This window comes from Bos javanicus, chromosome 16, assembly GCF_032452875.1.
Source record: "Bos javanicus breed banteng chromosome 16, ARS-OSU_banteng_1.0, whole genome shotgun sequence".
NCBI classification, from domain to species: Eukaryota; Metazoa; Chordata; class Mammalia; order Artiodactyla; family Bovidae; genus Bos; species Bos javanicus.
This window is the reverse complement of record NC_083883.1, coordinates 44659773-44686599: the sequence shown is the minus strand read 5'-3', so window position 1 is coordinate 44686599 and position 26827 is coordinate 44659773. Positions and strand designations below refer to the sequence as shown.

At 44.4% G+C, this 26827-nt stretch overlaps 1 protein-coding gene across 1 annotated transcript in view; it reads left to right on the top strand.

Moving 5' to 3' along the window:
- The first annotated feature begins 5401 nt into the window (after positions 1–5401).
- SLC25A33 (solute carrier family 25 member 33) overlaps positions 5402–26827 on the top strand; it is a 30295-nt gene continuing 8869 nt past the window's right edge. The window contains exons 1-3 of the mRNA XM_061382822.1: positions 5402–5786; positions 19580–19759; positions 25877–25954. Of these exons, the coding sequence (XP_061238806.1) occupies positions 5731–5786; positions 19580–19759; positions 25877–25954 (314 nt within the window). The 5' untranslated portion in view covers positions 5402–5730. The remainder of the gene's footprint in view (positions 5787–19579; positions 19760–25876; positions 25955–26827) is intronic.

The window sequence follows — 26827 nt, the reverse complement described above, 5'->3', positions numbered from 1 at the left end:
ATTAAGTAACTTGGCAGTTGGGCAACACAGCACTATGCTCTACTGCCTCTCAGAATCTGGGACAAAGGGAAGAATGGGAGAGGGGGAGGAGTGAAGAAAATGGGCATTATCCACCCTGGCAGTGCCTGCCCAGCCAGACAGACCGTCCAGTCAATTTCCAAGTTTTATTCCAAACATATCAGGAACACGAGTCTGGGCCTCCCAGAACTGACCTTTTACCTAAGCTGCTTTCCTTCTAAGGAACCGTCAAGAAAATGTGGGGGTAGGGACAAGCTTACAAAACGTTTGAAAAAACAGGTTCCAGCCTGGTGGACAAGGAGAGAGAGACCCACTGGCAGTGGTTTATTCTTGCCAGAGCCAGAACAACAGAGCCTTTCATCAGCAAGAAGGCTTGGCTTTGCAGAGCCTCATTAGGACTGTAACCGGAAACCCGGCTCAGGCTGGGTCTAGTAGAGAAAGGAAAGGAGGGAGAGAGGCCTGCTGAGCATGTGTCCTTTGCCCTCAATCTCATCACCTGCCCCTGTTTCCCTCCAGCCACCAGGCAGGCACAGGCCTTTCAGCATTTGTGGGGATTTGGGGCCCCCAGTATTCTTGCCTGGAGAATCCCATGGAGAGAAGAGTCTGGCGGGCCATATTCCATGGGGTTGCACAGAGTCAGATACGACTGAAGCGACTTAGCATGCACGCATGGGGCCTATCCCAGCCTTAGGCTCTGCAAAATGGAAATGCTCCTTACAATTTCCTGCAAAGAAATCCCAGCCACAGCGACTGGGTCCATGTGCTGCAACTACGCCTAGAGCCTGCGCTCTGCAATAAGAGAAGCCACGGCAATGAGAAGCTCTCCCACCGCAACTAGAGAAAAGCCTGCGCGACAACAAAGACTCAGCACAGCCATAAATAAGTAAATAAATAAAAATGAAATCCCAGCCCCTGGACGGTAGGGTGAATGGTGGAATGTTTTTCTAATGCTATCCCTTTTGCAGAAAAACAAGGATTAAAGAAGCAATTAGAGGTTTGACAGTCAGAGGAAGAAAGCAAAAAGAAACAGGTTCATAAGTCAGCAGGAAGGTTCAGGCCCTTTAAAGCCAAAACCTCAGGTTTGGTTACCAAAAACCCAAACAAGCCTCTCCTCTAGACCCAGCCAAGTCTGGGAGTAGTTCACGTCTTCTGAAATTCAGCAACGTCTAAGTGGATCTCTCAGTGTAACCATCCGTCTGCCCTTTCTCATGTCTAAATTTGATATGATGTTCACATATGCATATATGTGGCCTGCCTTACTTTGTTTTTCTTTTTGATTAATATTATTCAGATATAATTTACATACAATAAAATGCACCCATTTTAAGTATAAGTTTTATTGAGTTTTGACAAGTGTATATACCCTGACCAGAATATGGAACATTTTCATCGCCCCAAGAAGTTCCTCTGGCCCCTTTGTCATTAATCCCCTTCCCAGCCCCCAGTTCAGCCCTAGCCCCAGGCATCTACTGATCTGTTCTCTGTCACTAAATGTTAGTTTTGTTTTTTTCTAGAATTTCTCATAAATATAGAATCCTGTGGCCTTCCCTGGCGGCTCAGATGGTAAAGAATCTGCATGCATTGCAGGAGACTCGGGTTCGATCCCTGGGTTGGGAAGATCCCCTGGAGAAGGGAATGGCTACCCACTCTGCTATTCTTGCCTGGAAAACTCCATGGACAGAGGAGCCTGGCGGGCTACAGTCCATGGGGTTGCAGAGTTGGATATGACTGAGACTAACACTTTCACACTTTTCATGGAATCATGTACTCCTTTATGTCTGGCTCCTTTATTGTTGTTGGGGTTTTCTGATACTATTGTAAATAATTTTTTTTATTTCATATTCATATTGTTTGTAGCTAGCAAAAGAAGTATTTCTTTTTCTGTATATTGACCTTGTCTCCTTTGATCTTGCTAAATTTACTGGTTAGTTCTAGCAGTTGTTATATAGATTACTTAGGATTTCCTAGTAAACTATTACATCATCTAGACTAAAGACAGTTATTCATCTTCCTTTTCAATCTTTAAGCCTTTTCTTTCTTTTTCTTGTCTTACTGCACTGTGACCTCAGGTACCACTTTGAATAAATGGTAAGAGTAAATATCTTTCCTTGTTGCCCATCTTAGGGGGACAGACATGCAGATTTATGCCAAAAATTATGATGTCAGCTGTAGGTTTATTGTTACACCTTTCATTCCTTGCTCCAGTTTGCTAAGAACTTTTTTCAGGAATGGGTATTCTGTGTTATCAAATGTCTTTTCTTTTTTCTAAATTTTTGGCCACACCCAGAGGCATGTGGGGCCTTACTTCTCCAACCAGGGATTGAACCCATACCCTCTGCATTGGAAAGCGGGGTCTTAATCACTGGGCTGCCAAGAAAGTCCCTCAAGTGCTTTTTCTAAACAGAGTCAATGCTCAATAAAAATGTATTGAAAAAATGAACCAGATAGCGTCCTTTCCTTGACATGGGGATCAAACGATGTACACATACATGCATTTCAACATATTGTCAGAAATTCATTTCTCTCTGAAAATGTCCCAGTCTTCACTCCCACCAACACATACACCAGGGAATGAATGCTGGTGTGTTGTTGTTGTTCAGTCGTGTCCTACTCTTTGCCACCCCATGGACTGTCACACCCCAGGCTCCCCTGTCCTTCACAATTTCCCAGAGTTTGCTCAAATTCATGTCCACTGAGTCAGGGATGCTGTCCAACCATCTCATCCTCTGCTGCTCTCTTCTCCTTTTGCCGTCATCTTTCCCAGCATCAAGGTCTTTTCCAATGAATCAGCTCTTTGCATCAGGCCGAAGTATTGGAGCTTCAACTTCAGCATCAGTCCTTCTGATGAATATTCAGGGTTGATTTCCTTTAGGATTGACTGGTTTGATCTTCTTGCAGTCCATGGGACTCTTAAGAGTCTTTTCCAGCACCACAATTGGAAAGAATCAACTCTTTGGCACTTACCCTTCTCTTTGACCCAACTCTCACATCTATACATGACTACTGGAAAAACCATAGCTTTGACCATAGGTAACTTTGTCAGCAAAGTGAGGTCTCTGCTTTTTAATATGCTGTCTAAGCTGAGCAGTGAAGACCAGGAGAAATAAGCACTCCATGGGGTGACTTCAAAGAGAAGGTGATTTCTGAGCTGGTTTCAGAGAAGGTCCAGAAGGAGTCTGGCCAATTGAGGAAGAGGACATTGTAAGCAACAGCATGGTCCACGTCAAGGAGGCGTGAAAGGTTGTTGCATCATCCACTAACTAGCTGAGTGACCTTGGGCAAATCTACCCTGCTTATCCATAAAAGGGAAGGAAAACAAGAGGGCTGCCAAACAGTGTGAGTATCCAATGAGATGAATACAGAAAAACCTTGGAAAAACTCTAACATGAAGGCAGCATTACTATTAACAAGGGGATGGGGAAGCCTGCTTATGTGTTGCTAGTGGTAAAGAATCTGCCTCCAATGCAGGAGACATAAGAGACGTGAGTTTGATTCCTAGGCCGGGAAGATCCCCTGGAGAAGGGCATGGCAATCCATTCCAATATTCTTGCCTGGAGCATTCCTTGACAGAAGAGCCTGGTGGGCTACAGTCCATAGCATCGCAAACAGTCAGACACAACTAAAGCGATTTGGCACACACACACACTTATGTGTCCGGCACAGACTAGACTGACAGTGCTTAGGGAAAGAGGAGGAGGCGGGCTGCTGCTGTGGGTGAGAAGCCTGGGTTCCGGCCTCAGACACCTGTGTGAAAAAGCACCCAAGATGGAGGGTTGTGCTCCAAGAGTGCATCTCCTTGGGTTTAGAATCTCACCAGGATGGGAACAGCTTTCTCCTGGTTAACATGATTGCATTACTCTCTCCTGTTTTCTACTCATGCCTCATAAACCATCTTCAGCTAAAACGAACATTGACTTTCTGAGTAACTGAATCAAGGGATTTGAGAGATCCAGGAAGCAGGAAGAAACAGCTTTCTTTTTTTCCTGGCTGCCTCATTTCCTTCTTCCCTTATTTCTCCCATATATGGAGCACTGATGTGACTTTTTCTGCTCCTAGGGGGAGTAATGGTTTTAATATATAGTAGTCACCATATTTGTATTTTGGATGACCGCTCTTAAGACTTGTTTTTAAAGAGCCCCAGCAATCAAATACCCAGCTCCTGTGTTTGCACACAATTTCCCTTCTGCCTAAGCTCTCACTGTGTTTACACACAGGACAGCTAGCAGCCTGGTCTGGTTGAGGTACTGCTTTTAGCAGCCCTGGGAGATTGAAAATAAAACGTTGGCATAGTCTGTACCTGGTGCCTCTAGAGGGGGATGAGAGTGGAGGGCAACCAACTAAAGGGATGAAAGGGTGGCTTGTGACAGGTGGAAGATTTTTGCTGCAAGAGACAGGAAGACTTGAAACCAGCGGCTGCAGTGGAAGGAACACAGAAAGGGGGATGACTCTGGGAGAATTCCAAGGACAGAAGTGCCTGGTGGGCTGAGGAGAGAGATAAAGAGAGGAGTCAAAAGTAATAGGAAAGTTATTGGCGTTGGTGGCTGTGCAGATGGTGGCATCATCTTCTTCCAGGACAGGAAATACAAGAGGCAGACAGGTTTGGGGGAGGGAAAGAATGAAGTGACGAGTCCTATTCAGGGCATTCATTCATTATTTTCTTGGGCATATACCTTGGTATCTGCCAAGGGGCCGACACCTTCTCAGGGAAAACCCTGCAAGAAAGGAACAAAGTCCCTGCACTCCTGAAGCTTACACTCCAGGGGCGGAAGGGCAATTTACACAAATAAAACAACAAAAAAACTGCAGAAGCCTATGTGAGGAAATTAGAGTCACGTGGTAGAACGTACAGCAAACGGGGGGGGTGGGGGCGCAAAGGAAGGCCTGCATGAGCGTGGAGACTTGGAGTTAAGTTGCCAGGTTAAGCTTGACGATGACCCAAGGACACACAAGCAGAGAAACAGCTCGGATACAGAAACTTGAAGCTCAGACGTCTGGGCTGGAGATGATCAGAAAAGAGACCAAAAAGCTACTTCTAGAAAAATCAAAGAAAACACAAAATGATACCACTGGGAGTTAAAGCTGTTTGGATCTTGCTTTTCCCCTAAACTGGGTGATAAGCACAGAGCTTGAGTTGTCATACGTAATTTATATACTTTTTTACACACTTTAAGTATCACAAAGTAAACGACTATAAAAACGAATAAAGGCCAGGCGCACGGTCTCGCTGGGCTCCACCAATCCCAGTTTCCAAGCCTCCCGGATCAGGGACCAGGCAGCTTTAGCCGGTTCTCACTCCAAGCGTATTGGCTCCCGCGGCTCCCACCCGTCTCTCCCTCCCGGTCTGCGCAGTGGCTCCGCCCAGGTCCGCCCTCTGCCCAATAGGCGCGCGGAATCCGCGCCCACACCCCCGTCGCGCACCGCCCCGAGCCCGCGCCGCCTAGTGACGTCACGACCCGGCCCCCGCACGTGACAGCCGCGCGCCTGGTTCCCTCTGGCTGCGGCGCTCGCGCTGCAGTGGCCGGTGAGGCGCCTTCAGCCACGCGGCCGACGGCGCAAGCTGAAGGAGCCGGTCGCGGGGTTGCGCGCGCATGGAGGCGGCACCGGAGGCCGCCTGAGGGCAGCCGGGAGAGCGGAGCGACTACCTCGCGCCTCCGTCGAGCCGCCTGGAGCCCGCGGCACCCAGCGGCTGCGGGCCGCGGAGCCGGCGCGGCCATGGCGACGGGGACTCAGCAGAAGGAGAACACGTTGCTTCACCTCTTCGCCGGCGGGTGAGTTACCGACCCGACCCCGCGCCCCCGCCCTTCTGCCGCGCCGCGCACCCTCGGTGCACCGGGGCCGGTTACCAGCCCTTCCTGGGCTGAAATGCGGGTTCTCGAAGGAGGAAGTCCGGGCGATGGGACAGTGGGGAGGCTCGAGGGGCGCGGGGCCTGTCTCCCTCCAGACCACATCCCCCGACGGTGGTTTTACGCGGCGCCCACGCCCATCCCCATCCCCGCGGCGTCTTCTCCTTTTTCTTTTCTTAAACAATTAGTGGCCGGTCTGACGAGTGTCGCTCGGCGGTCCTGTCTGGCCAGGCTGCACTTAGCGACCTCAGAGTAATCCCCCAAGGCCTTTTCCCGAAGGCCCTAGGCGGGCTTGGAGATGCTCAGTGTGGCCCGGGAGTTCCTCAGTGTAGCGCAGGGACGAATTCATAAGGTAGAGATGCCGGGATTGGGCATCAGCAGGGGCCTGGGAAGTGCTGGTGAACCGTGATGCTCGGGTCAGCAACCGGTGGGAGGGCTGATGGGGGACCGCAGGATCAAATGAGAACGGGAAGGTGTGTTGAAATGCTTCTTACCTGCTAGTTGTAGCGTCAGAAACAACGTAATTCTAAGATGTGCCCTGTTTTTAAAGCATCATTTGGCGGATCGTCAGGGCATCTCTTATGGTTTAGTGGCGGCAACGTATTTTTAGGGAGGTTAGGAAGGGAGCTGGTGTTTTTGTTTTTCGGGAGATAGAAGTTAAAATGTTTTGTGTTAGTGATTTGTTTTCTTTCGATACAGCCTTTGGGTGCTTTTGGAGTCTTCTAGATGTTTGGAGTCTTGTTCAAGGACCTCACAGGCCTGGCACAGCCATTTTTAAGTGTAGGACAATTCTACATAAAGTAGCACTTATCCTATTGTTCTGATTTGAGTATTTTAGTTGCAATTTTGTGTTTTAGTTGCTACCCAGATATGTTCCTTATTACAAACAAGCAGTGGTGAAGAATTGTCTGCAAAAATAACCCTTGATGAGAGTGTTCCTGAGTTTTTTGGTATTTTTTATTGTAGTTGTTTACCTAGGTACTTTGTTTCTCCTGTCAGAAAATTTGATTGTTCTTCAGACATAGGCATGATTTCTCATTCATCTCTCTTCTGCCCTTCCCTCTCATTTTGCTTCATCTTTCCATTGAGATTTATTTTGAGAATAACACAAGGTTTGGGGAAGGGGCCGCGTTCCTAAATTAAGACAGAACATTGATTTGTCATTCTGGAGGATTTTAAACAAGTTGGCCATGTTATTAAAGTCATTTCTCAAGCTAACAGGGATTTTTAAAAAAATTATTTTATTCTCAGTGATTTTGATCTACTGTTTCTAGTGAGGTGGTCTTTTTTTTAAATGCTTGTATTCTGAACCCAGAGAGTTCCTTGCTGTAGAGCAGCCTCTGTGAGGCTCGCTGCGTGATCGATTCCCCTGTCGACTTGAATCTCCCAGCGCGCCCTTCACAGTGCCCTCTGGCTGCTGATTCTCCTACTGGAGCACCAGCCTTTTTCCTTGTGATGGAGGAAAACTGCATTAGCCAGCACAGCTCCGAACTGATTAAAACGGTGGTTTATTAGGGTGGTGCCTGGGGCCATTGTATTTAACAGGTTTCTATTCCTTCATTAGCAGTTCAAGATTCCTTGCTGATCTGCAAGAAAGAAAATAAGTATTTGAAAAGGATGCTTTCAGAGTAGCTAATTGGATTTTGACTCATTCCCACTAGCCTAAAATACAGTGCTTCCAGTTCTTTTAGGGAAGAACATTAAAGGAGCTAAAATATCAAATGGGTGGGTGTATCCTGCAGTTCAAATCAGGCAGTGCAATGGTCCCACCCTGTCTGTTGGAAGGCTGTGTTGCTTTGCTCAAAGTAACTAGCTTCCACTGTTAAGCTGCTCTCTTTCCAGAGAACTGAGTTTAACTGCTTTTGAAAAGAAGTCAGAGACCCTGCTTTTTAATGTAGACTCTGTCACATTTCTCCTATTTATTGAATAGCTATTGGAAACGAACATCAAACAAGTTTAATGCTATCACTAATTGATGATACTGAGTTAATATTTTTACCAGGTCTAACAGACTTATGAATAGTTGAAAATTAATTTTAGATCCTAGAAAATAAAAATGACACCCAAAACAACTCATATAGTTTTTTAAATTTCCTGCATTATTAAAAACAGTTTCATGGGTTCTTTGCAGAGGCAAAAATGCTCCTAAATTAACCTGTAATATTCAGGTTTTTATTAATAGTCATCTTTTTAGTATAGCGTTGCCCTTTAAGAAAGAGGAGAACTGAAGGAGAAACCACCCACAAACCAACACCTTCAGAATCAGGTCTGTGTGCATACATATATGCAGCAAAGGTAATTTCATAGTTAATTTTAAAATAGGCTCCCCTTCTTTATGTGTTGCTTCCTCCTTAGAAATATGTTGAGTTTTGATGGCAGCGTGGTAACGAATTCTCTGAATAGACTTCTAATCAACCCTCACTGTTCCGTGGTTGCAGTGAAGAATGTAAACATTTCCAAGCCCAGTGGCAGGAGTTCAGTGAGGCGGTTACCATCATTTATGACAGGGCTACCTAATTTATTCTGATTACATAATTTCTTTCTGACCTCTCATTGCTCATTTTTTTGAAATTCACTGTATATTTGGCTCTGCTGGGCCTTCCTTGCTGCAAGTACTTTCTCTAGTTGTGCCAAGTGGGGGCTACTCTCCAGCTGGGATGTGTAGGCTTCTCATTGTGGTGGCTTCTTGTCAAGGGCAGGCTCTAAAGCTTGGGATCCGTAGTTGTGGCCCTTGGGGTTTAGTTGCCTGCAGCATGAGGAATCTTCCCAGACCTGGGATCGAACCTGTGCCTCGTGCATAGGCAGGCAGATTGGTACCCACTGTATGACCAGGGAAGTCCTCATTGCTAATTTTTGCCATTATAAACTGGACATCTTTATGTGTACCTGGGTAGTCATCTGATTATTTCCTGAGGGTAAACTGTGATCATGGTATGTACAATTGCTGAGTCAAAACACATTTTTAAGACTTTTGATAGCTATCAGCACCTTCATTAGCCATCTCCTAGGGTGGGTTCTTTGTGTGAGCAAACCTTATTCATTTATGTTGGTTTTTAGTGTCTCTGGCTACCCTGGTGGTTCAGACACTAAAGAATCTGCAATTCAGGACACCTGAGTTCGATCACTGGGTCAGGAAGATCCCCTGGAGAAGGGAATGACAACCCACTCCAGTATTCTTGCCTGGAGAATGCCATGGACAGAGGAGCCTGGTGGGCTACAGTCCATGGGGTCGCAAAGAGTCAGACCTGACTAAGCAACTAACACTTTCACTTCAGTATCTTTAGGGATTCTACTGTTTTCTGCTTTCTTCTCTCCTATCCCCAAGTCTGGGTGGCACCTTCAAAACGAAAAACCTAAACCAATTTTATTGTTACTCCCTAAAAAAACCTATCATTCCTTTTCTACTATTTAAGCCCATCCCCTTAAGAGAAACACGGAAATCCTCCAAAGTAGCCCTTCCATGTGTAGGCCTCATGACAGAGAAAAATCTATTAAACTTTCCCTATGGAATGACTTGGGTTTCCCAGATGATGCTAGAGTTAAAGAAAGAATCTGCCTGCCAATGCAGGGCACACGGGAGACGCGGGTTCAGTCCCTGGGTCGGGAAGATCCCTAGAGGAGGGCGTGGCAACCCACTCCAGTATTCTTCCTTGGACAGAGAATCCTGGAATGCTGCAGTCCATAGGGCTACAAAGAGTCAGACATGACCAAGCAACTGAGCACACATACATGGAATGACTTGGTGGTTCTGATTGTGAACAAGCAGCATTCAGGAGAGTACTCAGCACCTGAAATAGCTCTACTAAGCTGTCCTTAGATTAGAGCTTGACGGCCTGGATTATACGCTTTAGGTCTTATTTTTATGGCGTGGTGTTTTCTCTTGTCACTAAATGTATTTACAGGACCTTTAAACTGTACTTTAATGGGGATATGTATGTCTTTAAGGTTTTAAAAATGATATAATCTAAGATATGTTCACAGTTCAGTCTTTCCCCTCATTGTGGACAGCTGTCATCTGTACTGTCCCTGTCCCTGCAGGTTTAATCTGTATCAGCTAAGTGTTAGCTTTGAAGTATTAGGCATACCTGATAGCTCAGTTGGTAAAGAGTCTGCCTGTAATGCAGGAGACCCCAGTTCAATTCCTGGGTCAGGAAGAAACGCTGGAGAAGGGATAGGCTACCCACTCCAGTTTTCTTGGGCTTCCCTTGTGGCTCAGACAGTAAAGAATCCACCTGCAAAGTGGGAGACCTGCGTTTGATCCCTGGGTTGGGAAGATCCCTGGAGAAGGAAACAGCTACCACTCCAGTATTCCTGCCTGGAGAATTCCACGGACTGTATAGTCCATAGGATCACAAAGAGTCGGACACAACTGAGCAACTTTCACTTTCATTAGGTATACGTTAATATATTTGCTGAGGAACCATATGGAGAAGATGCATGATTTATTTGCAATGATTAAAGAAGCTTTGATAAGACAAATATAGTGTGCCCATGTATTTTATATAAAGCTTATGTAAGTATACTAAGGCTGTAAATTGATTTTCTCCAGTGTATTTCATACAGGCAACATTTTTTTTTAATGTATTATGTTTGGATGAAAGGTTCCTGTTAAAATTTATGCGTCATGTAAGTTTAAGCCTCACAGGTAGCAGCCGTGTCTGTTTTCTTCACTGATCCATCCCAAATACAGTAACCCCCACGTGTTAGAGATAACATCATTGCTACTTGTTTAACGAGTAACTAGATGAGTAAAAGGTATTGTGCATCTAACCTGGAGGTATGTAGCCTGTTAAATTGTCCCAAATAAAAGCACTACTGTATTTGTAATTATAAACATGCTATGCTATGCTAAGTCACTTCAGTCGTGTCCGACTCTGTGTGACCCCATAGACGGCAGCCCACCAGGGTCCCCCGTCTCTGGGATTCTCCAGGCAAGAACACTGGAGTGGGTTGCCATTTCCTTCTCCAATGCATGAAAGTGAAAAGTGAAAGTGAAGTCGCTCAATCGTGTCCAACTCTTAGCGACCCCATGGACTGCAGCCTACCAGGCTCCTCCATCCACATGGCTCTGTAGTAAAATTAGCGTAAGGTAACATTTTGGATTTGTGTGTTTGTAAAAGATACTGATTCTCTTCCATTTCAGAAAGTACTGTAAAGTTGTTTTTAAGTCCTTATTTATTTATCTTTGTCTGCACTGGGTCTTTGTTGCTGTGCACAGACTTTTATCTAGGTGCACTGAACAGGGAGTTTCTCTTGTTGTGGAGCATGGGCCCTAGAGCAAGGGAGCTCAGGAGTTCTCTAGAGCCAGGGGCTGGGCAGCTGTGGCGCACGCACCGGCTTAGTTGCCCCCTGGCATGTGGAATCTAACTGGGCCAGAGATCGAACTCCTGTCCCCTGCATTAGCAGGCGAATTCTTATCCACTGTACCACCATGGAAGTCCACTGTAGAGTTTTCTGTTCGGGTGCTACTTTATTTTTTTTCGCTAAGTGAGGTAGGGTATAGAAAATAGCATCTAAAGGATAATTAGCTGCATCAGAAAAGAAGCATTTTACTTTACTGAGTGAACACAGAATTTGTATAATCAAAATCTCCTAAGCCTTGTGCTAAGTATTCAAATAAAACATTCCAGAAAATTATGTGTAAAGAGGCATTCATTCCTTTTTTTTCAGATAGTGACTCTAGAGGTAGCAGATGAAAGGGAGAAGTTATCAAAGGCTCCAAATGTAGGGATCACAGGGTGTCTGGCCATATTATTAGTCAGTAGAATCCATATTGTAGTTAGGTATAAGCTGTGAGTCTGGAAACCAGTTTACTGTCAGTTGGGTAGCAATGATAATAATGAGTGTTTTGGTCTTGGCTTTAGTGTCTAAATTGAGTGAATCTATGTATAGAAAACAGCTTCTTGTTGAAAACATCTAGGTTTTAAAATTCTCTTTGTTACGTGCAGCTCAGAGTTAAAAGGTAAAAATGTATCAAAAGGTAAAAATTCATCTTTGATCACTTAAGGACTATAGACAAAAATTTAGTGTATGTATTGTAGTAGTAATGGTCCAGCTTAGCTTTGTTCTGCCAGAAAGTAGAGGGGAGGAGCCTAATCCACAGGCTTTAGAGAAATAACAAGCAAGGCCTACATGGGTAAAGATAAACAGTTAAATACATCTTTATGTAAGAAACAGGAGACTTCAGTTCTGAGCAGGAAGAATGAAAGAAGGTAGAGAATGAGGGGGAGGGGAAGGACAAGTAGTAAAAGAAGATACAGGTGCAGAACAATACAGGTCATAAGTTTTGTTTTGTTTTGTTTTAGAAAATCAGGCAGATAGATTTCAGAGAGCCTCTTGTTGCTACTCTAAGACATGTATGATTTAACTGCTATTCATGGCCTTTCTGCTGCCCTGTTCAAGCCCTTGGGATGGTTTCACTGAATGGAATATCCCAGAGGTATTGGGTATGGAATAGTCCAATGGTCTCTGGCTTCGGCATCCGTGACTAGAGCAGGATTTTAGGAATGAAATTAAATTAATATCCAGGGAATTTCCTCATAGCCATTAGAAACATAGTCCACTGGAAACACAAGTCCTCAGTGTGTTTTAGAAGATTACTGATAATAGTTAATCCCTTTAAGTACTTTCTTGAGAAGCTTGGGTATAATTTTTTTTTTTAATTGACTAGGCTCATTTGGGAGACTTTCAGTTATAAGTAGTAAATCAAATTCACTTACAGCTGCCTTGATTATTGGCATGTATACCCAAATTTTAGAGTGGGCACAGGCTTCAGGAAGGGCTTACCTAAATAGCTCAACAGTGTCACTGTGGGACCCCTCAACGACTGCTCTGCTTTCCAGAAATATCTGCTTGATTCCAAGGTTGGTCCCTGCGTGAACACAGAATGGCTTCCAGCATCTCTCAGCTTGTTCTCCACTGAACAAGCTCGAGCTTAACTCTGACTGGACCAACTTGGACGTGCATCCAGCTCTAAGGAAAGCGGTACTGCTCCCCAGGGAACTATGCCACTTACCTTGGGCTCCATCATGTGCCGTCTCTGAACAGATGACATGGCTTTATGTTGATTAAGTGAGTTAGGACTAAACTAGAAATGGGTTTAATCCCATTCAAACTATTTGTTGTTTAGTGGCTAAGTCGTGTCTGACTCTTTGTGACCCCGTGAGCCATCCATGGCATTTTCCAGGCAAGAATACTGGAGTGGGTTGCCATTTCCTTCCCTAGGGCATCTTCCCGACCCAGAGATCAAACCCGTCTCCTGCTGCGTCTCCTGCATTGCAGGTTGGTTCTTTATAGCTGAGCCACCAGGGAAACCTGTCCAAACTATATGACTTAAGAAATTTGGGACAGAGAAAGCAGGAATGGATGCTGGGGACAGTACTCCGCATTGGTTATACCGCCTTCAAATACACACACTGTCCATTTTACTGATCTGGAACCGGGTTTCTCAAGCTCGGCCAAACAATTGTTTAGAGGTCAGGCTTGTCCTGTGCATTGTAGAATGTTAGCTGCGTCCCTGGCCTCCAGCTCCTAGGTGCTAGTAACCCCTCCCCCAATTTCGGCAACCAAAAGTGTCTCCAGGCATTGCAGGATGTCACTGGAGCCAGGGCAGCAGCTTCCTGGCTGAGACCACTGGTCTAGAAGAGTGGTCTTCAGACTGATCACACAAGCCTGTGATTAAAATGTTTGTGCATATCCCCATGTATATTTATATTAACTTATTAATTCTATACCTGTTATAAAACATATACACAAAATAGAAGTTAAATGGTGGTGATTCTAAATATAATGAAATTTTATTTTTGGCTGTAATACTTTCTTCCTATATGCCGTGGATCTTTGTGCGTGCCTTTTAGAGCATTCCCCCACTGTGGAGGTTAGTGGCCTAAAATACGGGTGTCCAATCGGAATTAGTCAGTTGCTCAACTGTGTGGGGCCAGCACTATGTCACCATGAAACTCCAGGTCCAATGTGACTTTCCCTGCTGTCTGAGCATCGGCTACCCGGGCCCTCAGCTGAACCTACTCTGAGACTTAAAAGGAGGACAGCCACTGACCACTGCATCCGAGGCTGCATACGCAGAGCAGAAAGGCTATAGGTTATAGATGTCAGCATTTTGGCCTGTGGAGTGTTGAGAGAGGCTGTGCCCGTCACTGTTCCCATCCCTGTCACCAGCCCCTACTGCTCTGTGCTGTAGGTTGAGGCAGGTTGTGAGGCTGAGATGTGGGTACCTTGTTCTGTGTCCAGAGGCTTCCTGCAAGGGGAAGGCTGCCGCCTTATCAGCCAGCGCCAGCAGGATGAGAAGGGACCGGTGTGGCGTGCTTGGGGAGGGCTCGGGGTCACTTCCTACCAAGTGTCAGTCTTGTTGCCTTGTGGTGGGCGTGGAAGGACACTAGTGGGCCCCGTTGGCTTACTGTCAAGGAGTATGAGGACCAGAGGAAGGAAAGACACCCAGTGCTGCCAGCAAGTTTCTCAGGCCAAAAGGAGCGTGGGGGGTGGACTGCTGGTGTCTGAACACAGGGGTTCTCAGTGATGGGGCTCTTGCTGGAATTAAGCAGCGCCCAAGGAGGCCTGCACACCATTTACAGACTCATGACATTTGATGAGGCCACCGGTATACATAACACGTAGCCAGGGGACCCGCAGCTAGACCTAGACCTGTGCCCAGAGAGCCCTAAAAGGATGGGAATGGGGAAAAAGTGAAAGAGCAGACCAAGTCCCCTCAGTCTAGCTGGCAGGGGCAAGTTGTGAATCAGATTTGAGATTGAAGTTCTAGGGGACTAAATTTGAAAAACTGAAAGGACAGGAGAGGTGGGATTCGGTGGAGAACAGCTGAAAAGAAGTACTGGCAAGGGCTGGGGAGGACTGGCAGACGGAGCTGATGTCTCCACCCTTTCTGACTGGAGATTCCTGAAAAGCTCGGTTAATATTAATACCTTCAGCAGAGTCACTGTCGATGGGGCTTCGTCCCGGGTAATTGACCATGGTGAGGAGCTGGGCTAACTTGGAAGGTCTTTGCATTGAAGAATTGAGAATTGACAGGGCCTTTTTTTCTACAAAGAATATAATTTGTTGTACTCCTAAGTGCTTTGGACCCAACCTCGTTAAATATCTTTAGAGAATTTGGAAAGCCAATCTCAGAGAAGTCAGTATTTTGATTCCTTTTGTCTACTGTCTCCTCAGACTGATGAATGTCCTGTGTGTTTGGTTCATAAAGAAAGAAAAAGCAGTTGAACCTGCGGCGTGCAATAGTTGCAGAACTCGAGTTTTTAGTTGCCCTGGGGCATGTGGGAATCTTAGTTCCCTGACCATGTCCCCTGTACTGCAAGGCAGATTCTTAACCACTGGACCACCAGGGAAGTCCCAGATTAGTTTTTAAAATTCTGCTCTGGAATGTCTTAAATTTCGGGAAGAATCTTCTTTTGGACAATTTAGTGTAATGTTAGACTAATTAAATGTCCTTTGGGTATTTTTCATTTAAGTGTTTTTTCCTGGTAGATGAGAAGGGACTTAGCTACTGAGCAGCTGCTTCTTGCCGCACTCACTTTCCAGTGTGCAGTGCTTTCCCAGCGCTGTGTATGTTTCCTGGGATGCCGTGGGGCGGGCGGTATCATCCCTCTTGTAGAAAAGGCACGTGGAGACCCTCAGTTTGCCCCTGGAGGAGGCCGGGGTCTTTTCACCACCCGGCCCTCTGCCCTGGGCACGTGGGTGTGTAACATACAGAACGGTGGCTGTGGAGCGAGTGTGGCCTGCCACCCCCGCCCAGGAGGTGATCAGCTCGCTGTCAGCAGGTGTTTGCTTAGCACTTCTGCGGCCGTCCTCTGACTGGTGGCATCCGTGTAGATGACATTTGGCCGAGGCAAGAGGCACGGCTGACCTGGGGACAAGGCAAAGGTGGTGGACAGTGTCTTATTGGAACTTGTTGACTTTCTGATGCAAGAATTTACCGCAAGCTCTGGGGTTGTTTTTTTTTTTTTCAGCAACATGGAATCATCACCTAGTTTTTATTGTAATAGATTAAGAGCAATTTATTTTATGTGAATCGATACAGGTTTGGAAGGGTTTTTTGTTTTTGGTTTTTTTCCCTTTTGAAAACGCTATTATATCCCATTTTCTTTAGATATATTTTTGTGCTCGGAGCATGTTACATCAACCAACATTCAACTGGGCTCAGGATTTTTTCTTCATACGGAAAGACACATTAAAGTTTTAAGTCCTAGTTGTCTTAATTGACAATTTTCCATCTTAACTGTGAATTGCAAATAGTGTGAACTAGCTTAACAAACTGTATATAAATACCTGTTCTTCTGTAATACTCCCAGAGGGGATACCTTAGTATAGAGGGAAACAAGGCTCTGCAGACAAAGGGTCTGGATTTGGCTTTCAGTTGAGACACTTAGGCACTTGTGACTTGAGAAAGTATATAAACCTCATCGAGACCCAGGTTCCCTGTGAGGTCAGGATGATACCACCCTGCAAAATCGGGAGCTTACATGATAGTTGTCCCACCCACAGGTCACGTCTTTCCTGTCATCCTCCCTTCCTGTTCTGGTTGAGATATCCTCTAGATTGCTTTGTGTTCAATGGGTTTTGGCCGCAGTTCAGCAAACATTGGGTAAAGAGACAGCTGTGTTGTTTGTTTTGTTACATTTGTTTTTTTGCCACAGTTTGTGAGATCTTAGTCCCCCAACCAGGGGTTGAATCCAGGCACTTGGCAGTGAAAGCTCAGTTTAGGGTATACTTACCATCATGATTTCAAGGCAGGTTTACCTACATAGTTCCAAAGGGCTCTTTTCCTCTCCTCCCTGCTTCCCTAGTCTGTATGTCATTCTCTGTTTTCTGACATTGAGGCTCTTTGTGGTAAATTGAAGCTAAACAATGCTACCTTACTAGGATTGTTGGAGGGTTGAATTCTTGTCATAAAATAATCATTCATCAGTGGCAGCAGTGTAATTTAAGTTGATAGCGTCTATCTAGCTCTTGAGTTAGCAGGATTTTACTTGCTATATGTAACTATAGGCTTCTGATTTTAAAATGCTGCCTTACCTCAGGGCCTGTCCTGGGGGCTGAGGGGCTGGGTTTGCCTCCAGATTTTTAACACCTGCATTGAGTCAGGTAGCTCACTTTCAGATTCTGTGTTTGCCAAGGCCTGTCCCTCCTCTTGGCACTCCACTCCAGTACTCTTGGCTGGAAAATCCCATGGATGGAGGAGCCTGGTGGGCTGCAGTCCATGGTGTCGCTAAGAGTCGGACACGATTGAGTGACTTCACTTTACTTTTCACTTTCATGCATTGGAGAAGGAAATGGCAACCCACTCCAGTGTTCTTGCCTGGAGAATCCCAGGGACGGGGGAGCCTGGTGGGCTGCCATCTATGGGGTCGCACAGAGTCGGACACAACTGAAGTGACTTAGCAGGTCCCTCCTCTTTCTTGTTGCTTTTCCCAATCATAGATGGCTCTGCTGTTTCATTTTTATTGAACCACTTGTTTGGCCGGTACCGTGCTCTAACCAAGTACAAGAACATACAGTACACAGCTGCTGCCTTCCGGCCTGTGACAGAAGGTACACATTAAGTGCTATTTTCAAACATTTAGCTCCCTTATAGGGCAGTTTAGTAATCCCTCTTCTGACGAACACATATTGTTTGTGAACCTGTGAATCTTAATCCCAGGGATACAAAGATGAATACGATGCAGGTTCTGATCGTGAGTTTCTGATCTTCTCCAGAGAGAAGAACCGTTGTGACTGGTGGTACTGGAACGTTGTCATCAAGACCCAGCCCACCAGACGTGCAGGTCATGGATATTATTGTTTAAGAAAAGACAGAAATAGCTATTTCATGAACAATTGCTAAGTCGTGTCTGACTCTTTGCGACTCCGTGGACTACAGCACGCCAGGCCTCCTTGTCCTTCACTGTCTCCTGGAGTTTGCTGAAACTCATGTCCATGGAGTCAGTGATGCCATCCAACCATCTCATCCTCTGTCACCCCCTGCTCCTCCTGCCCTCAGTCTTTCCCAGCATCAGGGTCTTTTCCAGTGAGTCGGCTCTTCACATCGGGTGGCCAAAGTATTGGAGCTTCAGCATCAGTCCTTCCAATGAATATTTAGGGTTGGTTTCCTTTAGGGTTAACTAGTTGAATCTCCTTGCTATTCAAGGGACTGTCAAGAGTCTTCTCCAACACCACAGTTCAAAAGCATCAATTCTTCTGCTCTCAGCCTTCTTTATGGTCCAACCCTCACATCCACACATGACAACTGGGAAAACCATAGCTTTGACTAGATGGACCTTTGTTGGTAAAGTAAGATCTCTGCTTTTTAATATGCTCTCTAGGTTCATCATAGCTCTCTTCCAAGGAGCAAGTGTCTTTTAATTTCATGGCTGCAGTCACCCTGCAGTGATTTTGGAGCCCAAGAAAATAAAATCTGCCACTGTTTCCACTTTTCCCCCTTCTATTTGCCATGAAGTGATGGGACCGAATGCCATGATCTTAGTTTTCTGAATGTTGAGTTTTAAGCCAGCTTTTTCACTCTTCTCTTTCACTTTCATCAAGAGACTCTTTAGTTCCTTTTCACTTTCTGCCACTAGAGCGGTATCATCTGCATATCTGAGGTTGTTGATATTTCTCTCAACAGTCTTGATTCCAACTTGGGATTCACCCAGCCTGGCATTTCACATGATGTACTTTGCATATGGGTTAAATAAGCAGGGTGACAATCACAGCCTTGACGTACTGTATATTAGGATAAATAGGTGAAAATATTTAAATTTTAAGTTCAGGTAGTATTTTTATATGAACCAGTTGTGAAGGATCATTAAGGGAACTCTGACCCACAGAGCCAGTGCATCTAGTGAAATTCTGGAGGATGAATTGATTAGTTCTGAGTGAAACACACAGACTTCGTTATTAAAAGGTAAGCTTTAGTTTGATTTTCAGTGGAGTCCAAATTAGTCAGATTTTAATAAAAATCTGACTTGTAGTAAACACTGATTTTCAAAACAGTAGCATACCTGAATAATTTTTATTTCACTGTGAAAAGATAAATTTTCTAGAATATTCATTGCAGCATGAGAGTGAAATTGGAAATGAGGTGAACATCTAATGGTAGGAAATAGGTTAAAATATTATACATTGATAGATAGGAACAGGATGCAACCATTGCAAATGACGGTGATGTGGGTGTATATATACTGACATGGAAAGACATCCAAAATATCTAGATAAGAAGAAAAGGATGTGAGGTTAAAAAGCCAGTAATGAAAAGCCCTGAAGCGGGTACTAACATGTTAGCAGTGGTATCTTTTTAGCTGCTGGGATTTCAACCAATTTTTTTTATTTATTTATTTTTAATTGAAGGATAATTACTGTATGGTGTTGGTTTCTGCCATACATCAAGATGAATCAGCCATACGTATACATATGTCTCCTCCCTTTTGAAACCCTTCCATCGCACGCCTTTCGGTTGTCACAGAGCCCTGGTTTGAGTTCCCTGAGTCATACAGCAAATTCCCACTGGCTCTCTGTTTTACATATGTTAGTGTATTCATGTCTCCATGCTGCTCTCTCCGTTTGTCCCACCCTGTTGATATGCTCTAATTATGAAATGAACATAAGTACCTTTTTTTCTTTTTTTAATAGAGAAAAATTCCATTTCCCATTTCGTGTATGCACAGCTCAGTATAGCTTTTCTGATCCTGTTGTGATTTCCTTTCTTACAGGTGTGGGGGCACGGTTGGTGCTATTTTCACTTGCCCACTAGAAGTCATTAAGACAAGGTTGCAGTCTTCAAGATTAGCTCTTCGGACAGTCTATTATCCTCAGGTTCATCTGGGGACCATCAGCGGAGCTGGGGTGGTGAGACAAACGTCAGTGACGCCTGGACTCTTACAGGTTCTGAAGTAAGTTCAGTCCGGTTCTGGCCTCATGCCACCCGCACCCCCGCCCCCCAACACTGTCAGTGCAGGATGTTTATCCGGCCCATCGGATGGGATGCTCTGTTTGTAGAGGCTGTGACCAAATTTAAGAACTAGGTATCTGTACCAGTATCTTAACTCTGACTTTGCTCTCTTGGCCTCAGGGCTTCCAGCATGCATGTGATCACCATCCAGGGACAGTTAAAGTAAACCTAACAAAGCAAACTCAAAACAATCCATGTTTAAATTGTTACATCAGAGTGTTGCTCTTGCCCCAAGTCTTTTGAGTGCTAGCGAGAAGCTCTGAGGCTTGTAGAATGAATTTTAAAATTGCACAAGAGAAGTATTGTGAATATTTTAAGAGGAAGTAATATGGAAACAAAATGTTGTAATTTTTTACTTTTTATTTGAAAATAATTTTACATTTATAGAAAAACTACAATATATGTTTAGTAAGCTGGTCTTTACAATTTTTGTTTCATACCTAGCCTACCCACCTAGTTTATCTGTTTTTACTGTAGTAAAATATTTCATTTGCTTACCAAGTCGCCGAATATTCTTAAGTTGAATTTGGCTTATCAGTCTCTATGCTTAAGGCAAAATCAGAAATTGAGAAGAGCACTGGGCAATGTCTGCATTTTAGCTCGGGGACCCTGTGCTTTTAAAAGAGAACTTTAAAATGATGACTGACTGTGACTCCACGTGTTACTCAGAGCTCTAAAGCTGACCTCTGGGAGAGCGCAGGTTCAAGAGAGACACAGCTGTGTACCAGCGTGGGTGTTTAGTGGGGAAGCGTTAGAAAAAGATGCAATAAAATGGAGATGCTCTGTCTTCATAACGACAACACTTTGAATTTGGGGCAGAGTTCAGTCACAGTTTAGATAAGGTAGAATGAATTTGAAAGTGCTTAATTTATTTTTAGGTACGTTTTGTTTGTAAAGCCGACTTCTGGGTAATTCAGGCACCAGCTGCTGAGGGCAAGGTCCCAACTAGAGAAAGAGGTCGCTGATAGCCAAGACTCGAGGCAAATCTTTTTTTTTTTTAATTGAATGCTGAGAAGGATTGTGGAGACACAAAATGCAGAAGGTCAGGGGCAGGCCAGGAAAGGTGGGGCACTGAGATGGGAGGCGTGCTTTGCTGTCAGTAAGGAGAGAGACCAGCTCTGAAGACACCCTCCCCGTTCGCCTTTAGTAAGTCTAGTCACTGGCAGTGTCTCCAGTGATGCCTCGCTTCTGAGGAACTTGAAGGGCTTTGGACATAGTGAAACAGAGGTAATTTGCCAGCTTTGCTAACATCCAAGGTGAACTTCCTCTTACATACTTGCCAATCTCGCATGACTAGTAGATTTATTTATTTACTGTAACTGGGGACCTCTTACCCGGAAGTCGCGGGTGTCACTGGGGCCAAGCCCCTAAGGTAAATAGGAATGTTTCTCTAGTTCAAGTGTGTTAGGACACATCTTCTACTAAAATGTAAACCAAAAAAAAACCAACCTCTCCGTCTTTTAAAACACACGAACAGCGCCCACACCGCATGCAAGACAGCCACCTTCCTAACTGGCCTGGCGGAAGACCTTGTACCCTGCTCCATCCCCAAGCTGTTCTCAGCAAAGCAGAGGAGATCCTTTTGCCCTCACTCCGAGTAAAAGCTGAGGCTGCCCATGGGGCCTCCTGGACCCCTCCCATTACCTCCTTGACTTTGCCCCCTTGAATTTCTCCCTCCTGAACCGTTTTGGCTATACTGGCCTCCTTTCTGGCCCTTTAAAAGACCAGAACATTGGAACATTCCACAGCAGGGCCTCTCTGCTGGACATTATCTGCATGGCTGCCTCTCAGCTGTCCCCTTTGCAGGAAGGCCTTGCAGTGACCACGCTGTTGAAAACCAGGCCCTTCCTTCACATTCTCTCCATCCTGCTCTATTTCTAATCCACAGCATTTACCTCTGTCCATCGCGCACTATAATGTACTGACTTATATTGTTTATTTTCTCTCCCTGCGGGGCCCCCTGCAAACAGAAGTTCCCCAGAGGTAGGGGCTTCGATTTGTTCTGATGACTGAGGTGTCCCCAATCTCTGAGAATGCCGCCTGCCACACGGCAAGAATGCAGGACAGAGAGAACGTGACGCATCAGTAGGATGTTGACTATGAAGAGCGTGACACCCGCTCCTCCCCCTGCCGTGCAAATAACCAGTATTAGCTGCTGTCATAATACCTGCTTCCTGTGCTTTTTAAACATAAGATTTATAGCTGAGTTTCCTGGTAATGAAGGCAAAAAGGCGGGCTGTCACCCTGTATAACTCTCATCTGGAGAAAGCACATGTGCTCCTTGGGGTACATGTATGTTGCTTCTTGTCACAAGTTCTGAAAGCAGAATGTTACCCAGTACTTACATCAGATAGTGCACCAGTGTAAGCAGCACTGTCTCCTAGGGTAGTTTAACAGAAGATGACTGCTTTTTGCTTCCTCCCCCGCCCCTCACCCGCCTGGATTACTGGACTGTGCTTTCTGATTCCTCCACTAATCACCCCTAGACTAGAGCAGTGGTGAGGGGCTACTGAGCAGGCTCTTTTTCTAGGAGTGGTGAACTGAGAGCAGGGATCCAGGCCTTTTCTCCGCCACAAAGCCCACCAAGGTCATCTGCTCACAATTAGAAGCCATTGGGTTTATCAGGTGGTTTCCCTGGTGGCCCAGACAGTGAAGAATCCGCCTCGGGTAGAAGACCCAGGTTTGATCCCTGGGTTGGGAAGATCCCCTGGAGAAGGGAATGGCAGCCCACTCCAGTATTCTTTGCTGGAGAATTCCATGGACAGAGGAGCCTGGCCTATAGTCAGATGGTTATTCATTTGAAACTAAGCTGCTTATTTTTAGTCTTACTCTTCCAGGAAGTGCTACATTTAAAGACTTAACAGAAAACAGAATTTGTTTACAGGAATTTTATTTTTCAAAATACAAATCAGTGTTTGCTTATGTCTCAGGTTAATCTATTATTAGAGAAAAGGTATTCTCCATTGGAGCACTGATTACCTTTATATTTTGAATATAGTTATTTGAAGACAAGCTGTTAACACAATTAGGCTCTCTCTGTTAAATTTGCCAAAGGGTCATAATCCATTTATTGAAGTATCTGCCTTAAAAAGTCTTAGGACATAATCTTTTAAAAAAATTTTTTTCCAATCAAAACTCTTATTCTTTAAACTATTTCAGATACTTTGTTTTTTCAAGTACCTTTTTAATGTGAAAAGTAATATGTTAGTGAGGTAGTTTTTCTTTTAAAAGCTGATGGCTTCAGCTCAGAACTTTGTCTTGGAGCTTGATCTGTGGTATGCATAGTCTGATCTAAAAGAAGGAAGAGAACAAAACACTCCAGACAAGACCCGAGTTTCCTTCTGCATTTCTTTCCTAAATGAAAGCTTATAGGACTGTGGGAAACTTAGTCTGGGCCCTAAACATGCTTTATTTTGAAGCTGAGGAGTACCATTTATAGTAGGCACTTGATTGTTCCAGAAAAGTTTTGTAAACATCCAGATAGGTTGGAAGTTTGAATTATGTAACAGATTTGACTTTTTGCCCACTGTTAATGTGCATCACTATGGAGACAGCCTTTTTGCAGCTCTTAAAAGGACTGAGTCACTCGAGGACACAAGTTCCCCACTGCATTATAGATGCGTGGCTCCCAGCTTCCTGGAGCCAGAGACGCCCTTAATTGTGTTTAAGTGATTCCTAGGGCTGGCGGTACAGTGAACAGTCGTGGGGACCACAGACAGAGCCTAAACTTGAAGAAATTCTAAATGTATTGACCATTTGAAAGCTTTCACATACTATACTATGAGATGTAGGTCACTTCAAGATGTGGTTATTTGAGAGAAGTTTTTTTTCCAGAGAGCGTGTTTTTTGTTTTTTTTTTTAAGCTAAATCCTGTTTGGAGAAAGAGTTAACAGTAAAGAATTTAAAGTTGAAAACACCAAATTCTGGTGTCTCTGTTAAGGACCAAGTGCCTTGGTTCTGGCCAGTGTGAAAATGCAGTGAAACATGTAGTTCCTTTAGAGTGTTAGGATGAGCTCAGTATTTTTATAACCTACGACCTATAGCTTTTTCATTTTTAAGTGTTTTATTGTGAAATGATTTCCAACTTAAAGAAAAGTGACAGGAACAGGGCACACACCTTGCTTATACTCTACCCAGGGCTCTTGTGTTTGACATTTTGCCACATTTGTTTATCTGTTTTTGCTCTATATACATACTTTTTTTTCCCTGAACCATCTGAAAATGTACAGTTTTCAAATTTAGGAAATTTAATATTGATATAACTAATCCGCAGTCTGTATTCCAGTTATATCATTTATCTTTTGTTAAGTGATTGATTTAGCACAAGAGCAAAAACATGAAAACTGTTACTGCCAATATTTCTTTTATCTTTTAGAACTTCTTCAGTGAGTCTCTGGGTTTCTTGGTTTAACTGCTTTAGTAAGATGTAATTCAGAGCACTTCCCTGGCAGTCCAGTGTTTCCACTGCAGCAGGCACCAGTTTGATCCCTGATCGGTAACTAGGATCCCACATGCCAAATGGTTGGCCAAAAAAAAAATTAATTCAATTAAAAAATTTTTCAAAATGCACTTAAGATGTAATTCACGGGAGAAGGAAATGGCAACCCACTCCAGTATCCTTGCCTGGAGAACCCCGTGGACGAGGAGCCTGGTGGGCTGCAGTCCACGGGGTTGCAAAGGGTCGGACACGACTGAGCAGCTTTGTACTTTTACTTAGTAACTGCGTAACATCCAGCTAGAGACTGGCAGGCAGGTATTCTTTCTGCCCCCTTCTGATGTCTATGTCAGAAGCTGTCTCTATCTCCTTTATACTTTAATAAAACCTTACTATACAAAAAAAAAGATGTAATTCACGTACCAGATGATTGCCCACTAAATACGTACAGTTCACCTGTTTTAATATGTTCATAGAGTTTTGTGCAACCTTGACAACAGTTTGATTTTAGAACGTTTTCCTTCCCACTACAAGAATCCCCTCACTGTTTGCAGTCACTCCCCATCCCCAGACCCACAGCCCTAGACAACCAACCACTATTCTGTCTATAGGCTTATCTCCTGATTATTTCATCTAAATGAAATCATACAACATACGGCCTTTAGTGTCTGCTTTTACTTAACCTAATGTTTTTTGAAGCTTCATCCTTGTGTAAGTCATCAGTACTTCCTTTTTATTGTTGCTGTTGTTCAGTCGATCAATCGTTTCCAACTCTTTGCAACCCCACGGACTGCAGCATGCCAGGCTTCCCTGCCCTTCACTATCTCCCAGAGTTTACTCAAACTCATGTCCATTGAGTCGATGATGCCACAACCATCTCATCCTCTGTCAACCCCTTCCCCTCCTACCCTCAACCTTTCCCAGCATCGGGGTCTTTTCCAATGAGTCAGCTCTTCATATCAGGTGGCCAAAGTATTGGAGCTTCAGCATCAGTCCTTCCAATGAATATTCAAGGTTGATTTCCTTTAGGATTGACTGATTTCATCTCTTTGCTGTCCAAGGAGTCTTCTCCTTTTTATTACCAAATGCTATTCCATTGTGTGGCCAGGTTTCATTTGAAACGCACTGCTTTGACCTTCCCCAGATGCCATGAAGAAAGAAATGTGCATTGTACTTGTAGTGAGGTGTCTAGTGTGGTGAACAGAGAGTTAGTGACCCTCATGCGACCCTCAGCATGACCAGAGTTAGTCTGGGCCTTGCAGACAAGAGTGCACCTTGGGGTCACTTACAAGGCTTGGATTTGATACCAGCTAGTAAGGAAAATATTCTGTGATACCTGTCAAGTGCTCTTTTTGCCTTGCAAGAATGCCCATATGTTGTGCAAACCTTGAACATTACTCCTGTGTGGACAAGAGAGCTTTTGAAGCATGTTTTTTCACTGTAGTAATGAAGGCAGTATTCTTCAGTCTTTTGATTCCGTATTGTACTATAATCAGATAAGACCTCAGGGGGTTTGTAAACTTCTGTTCTTTATTCAAGGAGCTAATGTGAAGATTGACCCCTTATCATTTTGCATAGCCCTTGCCTAAGGATTTTAAAGATACATCTTTTCTTATTATTCAGGTCAATCTTGGAGAAGGAGGGACCAAGGTCACTTTTTAGAGGCTTGGGTCCAAATTTGGTTGGAGTTGCACCATCAAGGTAAGCAATGAACCTTTCAGCTAGCCCACAACATACAGTATGTAATACACCAAGTCCTTCCTTAACCAGAGGGGCAGTACTGCTAGGTGACTAGTTTCTTTTTCTGTGTGAGAATCCTAAATGCATCTGATGCATAGAAATAGTGTTAACTGTTGGTATGTCTCTCAATGTGTATGTGTTAGAAAGAGGCTCTTGGTTGTTGTACTCTTAAGTTGAAAATTATTCTGCTCCCATCACCTAGAACTTTCTCTGTTTGCTCCTCCTAAGTGTGGTGTGTGGTCAGCAGCAGTGGCGTCACCAAAGAGCTGATTTAAATGACAGGATCTCAGACCCACATCAGAATTTGCATCTGGAAGCACTCATCTGAAGGAATTTTAAAGGCTTCTAGGTTTTACTTTATATGTATTTTTAAAAATCCCCAGTTTTGTTACAAGGTTTAATTCTCTTTAAAGCTTATTTGAACACATCGAGCTGCACTGTCTCAATACAATAGCCACTGGTCACATGGGGCTACTTGAATTAATTAAAATTAAAAATTCAGTTCCTTGGTCTTACCAGCCACATTTCAGGTATTTAATGTTCACATGTGGTTAGTGGCTCCTGCCTGCGGGACCATAGGCGTAGAGCATTTCCAGCTCCGCAGGAAGTTCTGTTGGGCAGGACTGATGCAGAGGATACACACATGTGGACATGAAAGGGAATGAATGTTTCTGTGTGTGGAGGGGTGGGGGCAGTGTATCTCTGAAAAGCAGGTAAGAAACTGCTTCTAGAAATTGCCTTCTGGAAAGGGGAGTTGGGTGTGACTGCTAGGACACTTATATGAATTGACATATACAGTAGATCTTTACAACAAAAATGAGAATGTCATTTTAT